The following is an 8502-nucleotide window of genomic DNA, read 5'->3' on the forward strand; positions in this document are numbered from 1 at the left end:
TTCCAATCACCATAACTCCTCATCTGTGATATTTGAGCCACTACACAGTAGGAGCGCAGAGTGTGGCCCCCATGTATTATTTAACAGACCCCATTCTAATGAGAGGACGGTAGAGCGTGACAACCTCTGCTGCTGTGGAGACTTGGTTTGGCCAGGCTAGAGTCATTAAAATGATAAAACTACACTGCTCAAAAAAATAAAGGGAACACTTAAACAACACAATGTAACTCCAAGTCAATCACACTTCTGTGAAATCAAACTGTCCACTTAGGAAGCAACACTGATTGACAATACGTTTCACATGCTGTTGTGCAAATGGAATAGACAACAGGTGGAAATTATAGGCAATTAGCAAGACACCCCCAATAAAGAAGTGGTTCTGCAGGTGGTGACCACAGACCACTTCTCAGTTCCTATGCTTCCTGGCTGATGTTTTGGTCACTTTTGAATGCTGGCGGTGCTTTCACTCTAGTAGTGCAGCTCATCCAGGATGGCACATCAATTCGAGCTGTGGCAAGAAGGTTTGCTGTGTCTGTCAGCGTAGTGTCCAGAGCATGGAGGCGCTACCAGGAGACAGGCCAGTACATCAGGAGACGTGGAGGAGGCCGTAGGAGGGCAACAACCCAGCAGCAGGACCGCTACCTCCGCCTTTGTGCAAGGAGGAGCAGGAGGAGCACTGCCAGAGCCCTGCAAAATGACCTCCAGCAGGCCACAAATGTGCATGTGTCTGCTCAAACGGTCAGAAACAGACTCCATGAGGGTGGTATGAGGGCCCGACGTCCACAGGTGGGGGTTGTGCTTACAGCCCAACACCGTGCAGGACGTTTGGCATTTGCCAGAGAACACCAAGATTGGCAAATTCGCCACTGGCGCCCTGTGCTCTTCACAGATGAAAGCAGGTTCACACTGAGCACATGTGGCAGACGTGACAGAGTCTGGAGATGCCGTGGAGAACGTTCTGCTGCCTGCAACATCCTCCAGCATGTCACGTCTGCCACATGTGCTCAGTGTGAACCTGCTTTAATCTGTGAAGAGCACAGGGCGCCAGTGGCGAATTTGCCAATCTTGGTGTTCTCTGGCAAATGCCAGGGGTCAGTCATGGTGTGGGGTGGCATTTCTTTGGGGGGCCGCACAGCCCTCCATGTGCTCGCCAGAGGTAGCCTGACTGCCATTAGGTACTGAGATGAGATCCTCAGACCATTTTGAGACCATACGCTGGTGCGGTTGGCCCTGGGTTCCTCCTAATGCAAGACAATGCTAGACCTCACTCCGAGCTGAGCATTCCTTCTAAATGGGAGGTTTTCTGTTTGTGGTAAGGATGTGCGTTCATGTCATCTCTGTGGAATAGGCTGTTGTTGACTCAGTTACTGGAAATCATTGATGTGCCTGCAAGCGAGAAGCTACCAGATTACAGAGATATTCATGAGCCAATAGAAGGCTATGGAGAGTAAATGAATTCCATCAAAGTGTTGGAGTCAGTTGTGGATTAATGACTCTAGTATTGTGGGCTCCTTGCTGGACGACATGGCAAAGTTATGTTTGAACATGAGCCCACAGATAATATTCCTTAAACAGAAGCCTCGGGGCATGGAATTGTTTGCTTATGAGATTTGATTCCCTTCTTTGCCTGAATTACAGTCAGAAGATGGTTGTGGTTGCATGGTCAGAGATTTACAAATAAGTATGCAAAAGCCCCTTTTCTGAAAGCCTACTCATGAGACATAATAACATGAGCATGTCTGGCTTATAATTAATATGGTTTTGTTAGAAGTTTGTGACCCTTTTAGAGGCAACACAAAAAATGGTGCAAATTAAACATTTAGATATTACCTGCCTGCTGAGCTGGTGCATTTGACTTTGCCAGTGGCTTTGAGTTTGGCTCTTTTGGGTCCTTTGTCATCTGTCACAAACAAAAGAGGTAAATGTAAATGCTGTTTACATGAGGCACCCTGACATGCAGCAGAAGCACCAAATGCACCTGAGATATTTTGCATATACAGTGGGGAAAAAAAGTATTTAGTCAGCCACCAATTGTGCAAGTTCTCCCACTTAAAAAGATGAGCGAGGCCTGTAATTTTCATCATAGGTACATGTCAACTATGACAGACAAAATGAGGAAAAAAAATCCAGAAAATCACATTGTAGGATTTTTAATGAATTTATTTGCAAATTATGGTGGAAAATAAGTATTTGGTCAATAACAAAAGTTTCTCAATACTTTGTTATATACCCTTTGTTGGCAATGACACAGGTCAAACGTTTTCTGTAAGTCTTCACAAGGTTTTCACACACTGTTGCTGGTATTTTGGCCCATTCCTCCATGCAGATCTCCTCTAGAGCAGTGATGTTTTGGGGCTGTCGCTGGGCAACACAGACTTTCAACTCCCTCCAAAGATCTTCTATGGGGTTGAGATCTGGAGACTGGCTAGGCCACTCCAGGACCTTGAAATGCTTCTTACGAAGCCACTCCTTCGTTGCCCGGGCGGTGTGTTTGGGATCATTGTCATGCTGAAAGACCCAGCCACGTTTCATCTTCAATGCCCTTGCTGATGGAAGGAGGTTTTCACTCAAAATCTCACGATACATGGCCCCATTCATTCTTTCCTTTACACAGATCAGTCGTCCTGGTCCCTTTGCAGAAAAACAGCCCCAAAGCATGATGTTTCCACCCCCATGCTTCACAGTAGGTATGGTGTTCTTTGGATGCAACTCAGCATTCTTTGTCCTCCAAACACGACGAGTTGAGTTTTTACCTAAAAGTTATATTTTGGTTTCATCTGACATTCTCCCAATTCTCTTCTGGATCATCCAAATGCACTCTAGCAAACTTCAGACGGGCCTGGACATGTACTGGCTTAAGCAGGGGGACACGTCTGGCACTGCAGGATTAGAGTCCCTGGCGGCGTAGTGTGTTACTGATGGTAGGCTTTGTTACTTTGGTCCCAGCTCTCTGCAGGTCATTCACTAGGTCCCCCCGTGTGGTTCTGGGATTTTTGCTCACCGTTCTTGTGATCATTTTGACCCCACGGGGTGAGATCTTGCGTGGAGCCCCAGATCGAGGGAGATTATCAGTGGTCTTGTATGTCTTCCATTTCCTAATAATTGCTCCCACAGTTGATTTCTTCAAACCAAGCTGCTTACCTATTGCAGATTCAGTCTTCCCAGCCTGGTGCAGGTCTACAATTTTGTTTCTGGTGTCCTTTGACAGCTCTTTGGTCTTGGACATAGTGGAGTTTGGAGTTTGACTGTTTGAGGTTGTGGACAGGTGTCTTTTATACTGATAACAAGTTCAAACAGGTGCCATTAATACAGGTAACGAGTGGAGGACAGAGGAGCCTCTTAAAGAAGAAGTTACAGGTCTGTGAGAGCCAGAAATCTTGCTTGTTTGTAGGTGACCAAATACTTATTTTCCACCATAATTTGCAAATAAATTCATTAAAAATCCTACAATGTGATTTTCTGGATTTTCTTTCCTCAATTTGTCTGTCATAGTTGACGTGTACCTATGATGAAAATTACAGGCCTCTCTCATATTTTTAAGTGGGAGAACTTGCACAATTGGTGGCTGACTAAATACTTTTTTTCCCCACTGTAACTAGGGGTGTTGTACTTCACAGTTTTGTAAACAGTTGCACACCTCAGACAGGGAGGGGTTCACCCCAAGTGATGGGTCAGTTTTACACCCTCCATTTAGATAGGTTTTAATGGCCTCCAAGTTCTGAATACCTGACAATGTTGAACATCCAAAATGGGGTGGAGTGGAGATCCTATACAATGATCCCTGTTCTCAGTACCAAATTACCACCAGGAACTTGCGAACTTATTTGTAAGTGATAATGGACTGTATTGCATATGGTAGCACCTTGCTCTGCTGTTTCAAGAGGTGCTTGAATTTGTAAGCGCCAGTAGCCAATAACATTTAATGGCACCTTATGGTGGGAGTGAGGGATTATGATGTTTTTCTAAATTTCAAGGCTATTCATTGGCTCTCGGTCAGTGCTGGCACACATGACACATTCAGCCGAGGTGTCAGGTATGACCAGAGGGACACAACCTGCAAAATGAATAATAGGAAATGAGGTTGGCCCCTCACATGGGTGTCGCATGTCCGACTTTGGTTTCCACCTCCGGTGTTAATCAATTATGGAACAAGCCTACTGACGGTAGCCTACCTGCTGCTTGGCCCTGGACATCCTGCGGTCCACCATGGTCTGCCGGCGCCGGGCTTCCCAATGCATAGCAGACATCCTACACCAGCATCTGTGGGAGAGTGGAGCTAACTGTCATTAAACCACTGTGCCAGTGCTGTAACCTGATAGACAGACAAACCCCTATATCACTGTTTCACCTATTCTGATTCATGACAGCCCGCACAATGTCTTGTCTTTGTCTTAATATAAACAGGGGCCACTGATGTTATTCCCTCCCTGTCTCCACACTGCTGCATTAGGACTTTCACTGAATGTGTATTTAAAAAATGTAAATTGCTGTCCCTAGATAGTATAAATCTAACCTAGAGTAACCACACTTACAGTCAATAATGAAATAAAATCATATAAGACATTCAAATGAACCTCTTGATGTACTGGATCTGATATGTTGATTATTAATCTAGGTTAACCGATTGAAATAAGATATACAATGAGGAATGTAGCAAAATAAAATGATTTGCAAGTACAGCTACTTTAAAATACTAAATTGATAAGGAAAACCATAACATATCTACCCTGTTAAATTCAGTATGCAAAAATGACAAATAATTATTGGATCTTTTACTTACAACAATCCCTGTAGAGAAAAAAAAAAGCTGTTTTTCCCTCAGAGGCAAGATGAACTTCAACAGCCTGAAGCAGGTAGCTAATGTATTTCTTCAGCTTCAAGTATTTCCCACCTGCCTCGCAAATTACGTAGCAACTGAACACTCCCCTGAGTTGGTGGCGTCAGAGGTAAAAGTAAATCATTACTCACCCCAGTAGTTCACCCTCTGGAGATACAATTCTCACCTGAGGCGCCTGGAAATCTCCAACCCATTAGATCATGTAATACGTGCAATGCACGTTTGGTAACTTACCAAATGCATTGTCGTTCTCCAATAGTTTTGCACCTGCGAATCTTTCAGGTGTAAGTTGAACAATATCTGGATGTATTTCCCATATTAGTCGATAGAGAGCGCTACTGTCATGTTTAGTAAAACAGACCCCATTTCAATACCCCTGTGAGTTTTCATTTAACTCCCATGTGTGAAATCTGCCCTCCATTTGCTGCACTGTGGGTACATCTGATAACCACTCTATTTTCAAATCTGCATGTAGTTTTGCATCCTCCCCTCATGACAGGCTACAACCAGCAAGTCTTGTGCTGAGAGTAGCAACTGGATTCCTCCCAGATATGCTAATATGATCTGGCTGGTTTCATAACACATGCCCTATGAATACAGGACACTCCAACTCCAGCGGGTCATTCACTGAAATGTTATCATGGTGCTGTTCAAGGAAAAGACTACAAAGGCATTATCATTCAAACTGCCACAGTCGATCCATTGTCCCCTAGCTGCCCCCAACTTTGTTCAGAGCAGACAGACCTCAAGCGGCTACCCCAACTACTTTACACACATTTCCATGATTTTTGCTGATATACATTTCTCATAGGCTACTGAACATGATTGTTACTGTTTAGTGGTTTACGATTATGTATTGATTAAATAAAAAAGGCAAAACAGCCAAGACAGCCAACCAAGCTAACCATATAATCAATATCCTACTTTGTTTATTCCCTTAGTTTGACAATTCCATAGCAATAGACTGATAATTGTCGATAAGAGCTCAAAAGTTGACCTCTGACAAGAGGTCACTGCACTTTCCCTTTAAAACTCATTGCAGTGGGGGGTGGGGGGGCTGGAACTGGGTGTGTTTTCGGCATGTTTTTGTTACGTCACTCTTGGGTGTAGTGTTGGTGTTCTTCAGTCGCGCTCACCTCCTTTGGTTCCATACCTTGCCTGGAGATTCAAGTAGAGGTCTGCTGGTGCTTGTAGCACAGTTTCTTTTGGAATTATTCATCTTCAGTGTGGATTTGTGCTTATCTGTGTTGGAATTATGTTGTCTGATTCAATACAGAAACGCTATAAAGGTAAGATGATGTTTATATGTGCTAACTAATGAACATCGTTTGTTTGTGTCGGTTCAACTAGCTAACTAATTAACGCTAACGTTAAGTGTCCCTAGACACTGTTAGAGATTGATTCTCGCACAGACAGAGCCAGTATTGCAAGTCCACCACAGTAGCTAGCCAATGTTTGATAACCCCACTGGCCACTGAAATTACTTGCAATTAAATAGTTACCCAACTCTCTACCTAGACGGCCAACACTTCACGATAGTGTTCTACTATCTGTTTATTTTATCGCGTTAAGGTTAACTAGCTAGCTAACGTTACCGACACCGGCGTTACTATGCAGCCGCATATGCAACGAACCAACAGGACAGACGAGAGAAGTTTGCTGAAGAAACGTTACGTACATGGGACCAGAATATTCAGTGTCTTAATGACTAAACAAATTTCAACGCGGTCAATAATTTTTCTGCAGATAACGCGATAAACTAGTATGAAAAATGCGTTCTGTACGCTTTCTACTCTTATTGCCATGTAAAAAAAAAAAGTCAACACGATTATAGCCAGTGTTGTTGTCAAACTTTAAGGGCAATTCAGCTGCAGTTCCATAGAATTACATATTGGAACTCAGTTTTTTCTGCTATGCAAAGATTAACAGCGTTGTTTTTAACAAACTTGTGGCTAACTGAAATTGGCATTTTTGTCTTCTAAAGCATAGTCAGTAGACTTCACTTCCGAATGATTGTCATCCATGGTGCCATCTATAAAATAGATAACTCATCTTGCCCGTTTCCTTCTTTTTATAAGGTCATCAGTGACTCCAGTCGTCTGCCTCTGTCCAGTCGTCTGCCTTTGAAGTAGGTGTGAATGCTTCGTCTCCCTGGAGACACCCACCACCTCCCCTACTAGAGTCTGCCACCTCACTATCAGGGCCAGACAACCAGCCAAAATGGGCAACCAGCTAACAGAGATAGCCCCCAACACTCCTTTCCTCCCCAACTTCCAGTCTCTGCACGTGGTCGTCATCGGCCTGGACTCTGCAGGAAAGACCTCCCTGCTGTACAGACTAAAGCTCCGGGAATTTGTGGAGACCATCCCCACAAAGGGCTTCAACACTGAACGGATTAAAGTAGCAGTTGGAAGCTCGCGGGCCGCCACCACCTTCCAGGTGTGGGACGTGGGCGGTCAGGAGAAGCTGCGGCCCCTGTGGAAGTCATACACGCGTCGCACCGATGGCCTGGTGTTCGTTGTGGATGCTGCAGAGACTGAGCGCATGGAGGAGGCCAAGGTGGAGCTCCACCGCATCAGTCGCTCGGCAGAGAACCAGGGAGTACCTGTTCTGGTGCTGGCCAACAAGCAGGACTTGGACTCGGCAGTCTCTGCTGTGGAGGTGGAGAAGGCCTTGGCCCTCCATGAGCTTAGCAACTCCACACTGCACCACACCCAGGGTTGCAGCGCGCTGAATGGCCAGGGGCTCCAACCCGGCCTGGAGAAACTATATGAAATGATCCTAAAGAGGAAGAAGATGCTCAGACACAGTAAGAAGAAGAGATGAGCTGTGCGTCTGAGCTTCCGAAAGGCGCTTCACCCGCAGAATGGACCTTGTTGGTGTTCCTTGGAATTTTATGGGAATTTTGTGCCCTGAAGGATCTGCCTCTGGTTTCCCAGTGAGGGTCAGTCCAGAGGACAGAGAAATGGACCTGTTATACATTGGACACAGCACTGACTACGTTCAGCCCTTTACAGCGGCTCTTTGTATCGATAAACATTGCCATCTCCTTTTTATCAAGCTGTAATGCCAACACGGTCTAGTCCAAACGTCCAGTGACATGGTAGTTCTCATTTAGTTTACCTTGTAGTTCACTTTGTTGCATGGAAGAGGTTTACCGTTGGGGAAGACAACGCTTTTGTAGATCAAAAGAGGGACTGTATTTCAACCCACTGTTTGGATGGCATTGGAACTGAAATGCCTGCCACCACAGGCTGGCACGAGGCCTGAGGCTGCTAGCCATGATGCAATTTTTCACCACAGTTTTGCTTGTCATGGTAGACTTAAATGTTTGAGGTGTGAAATTGTTACAACCAATTGTTTTTACATTCTGTACATATTTTTTTGTAATACTTACAAATGAATAAATTATTGAAGACACTATCTGGAAGTCCCCTTCTTTCCTTCTGTGTATTTGAACATTGTAGCGAGAAATATTGTGAAAATGACCATGCTGACCAAGCGTTATATAGTTTGCGCTGTTAATGTTATTCTCAACAGAATACCAAGGGTCCATATAACTTATAGGTTCCAAGTCCTCAGTCCAGTTTCCCTTTTTGCTCTTTGAGGTGGTTTTGCCTGAGAACATCATTGAAAAAGTGTCCTTTTGAGTCAAACATTAGCTG

General features: G+C 44.5%; 1 protein-coding gene across 1 annotated transcript; it reads left to right on the forward strand.

Moving 5' to 3' along the window:
* Positions 1-6055: 6055 nt before the first annotated feature.
* On the forward strand, positions 6056-8253 carry LOC311146113 (ADP-ribosylation factor-like protein 4D). Its single transcript, XM_084182582.1, has 2 exons — positions 6056-6126; positions 6916-8253. Exon 2 carries the CDS (start codon positions 7058-7060, stop codon positions 7661-7663), a length of 606 nt encoding a protein of 201 aa, XP_084038708.1. The 5' UTR covers positions 6056-6126; positions 6916-7057; the 3' UTR covers positions 7664-8253.
* The last annotated feature ends 249 nt before the right edge of the window (positions 8254-8502 follow it).

Source organism: Coregonus lavaretus, assembly GCF_964263955.1.
Source record: "Coregonus lavaretus genome assembly, chromosome: 2".
In the NCBI taxonomy this organism is placed as follows: Eukaryota; Metazoa; Chordata; class Actinopteri; order Salmoniformes; family Salmonidae; genus Coregonus; species Coregonus lavaretus.

What these genes read in the sequence shown, in the direction of transcription:
- LOC311146113 (XM_084182582.1), top strand. Translation starts at nt 7,058, where the DNA reads ATGGGCAACCAGCTAACAGAGATAGCCCCCAACACTCCTTTCCTCCCC.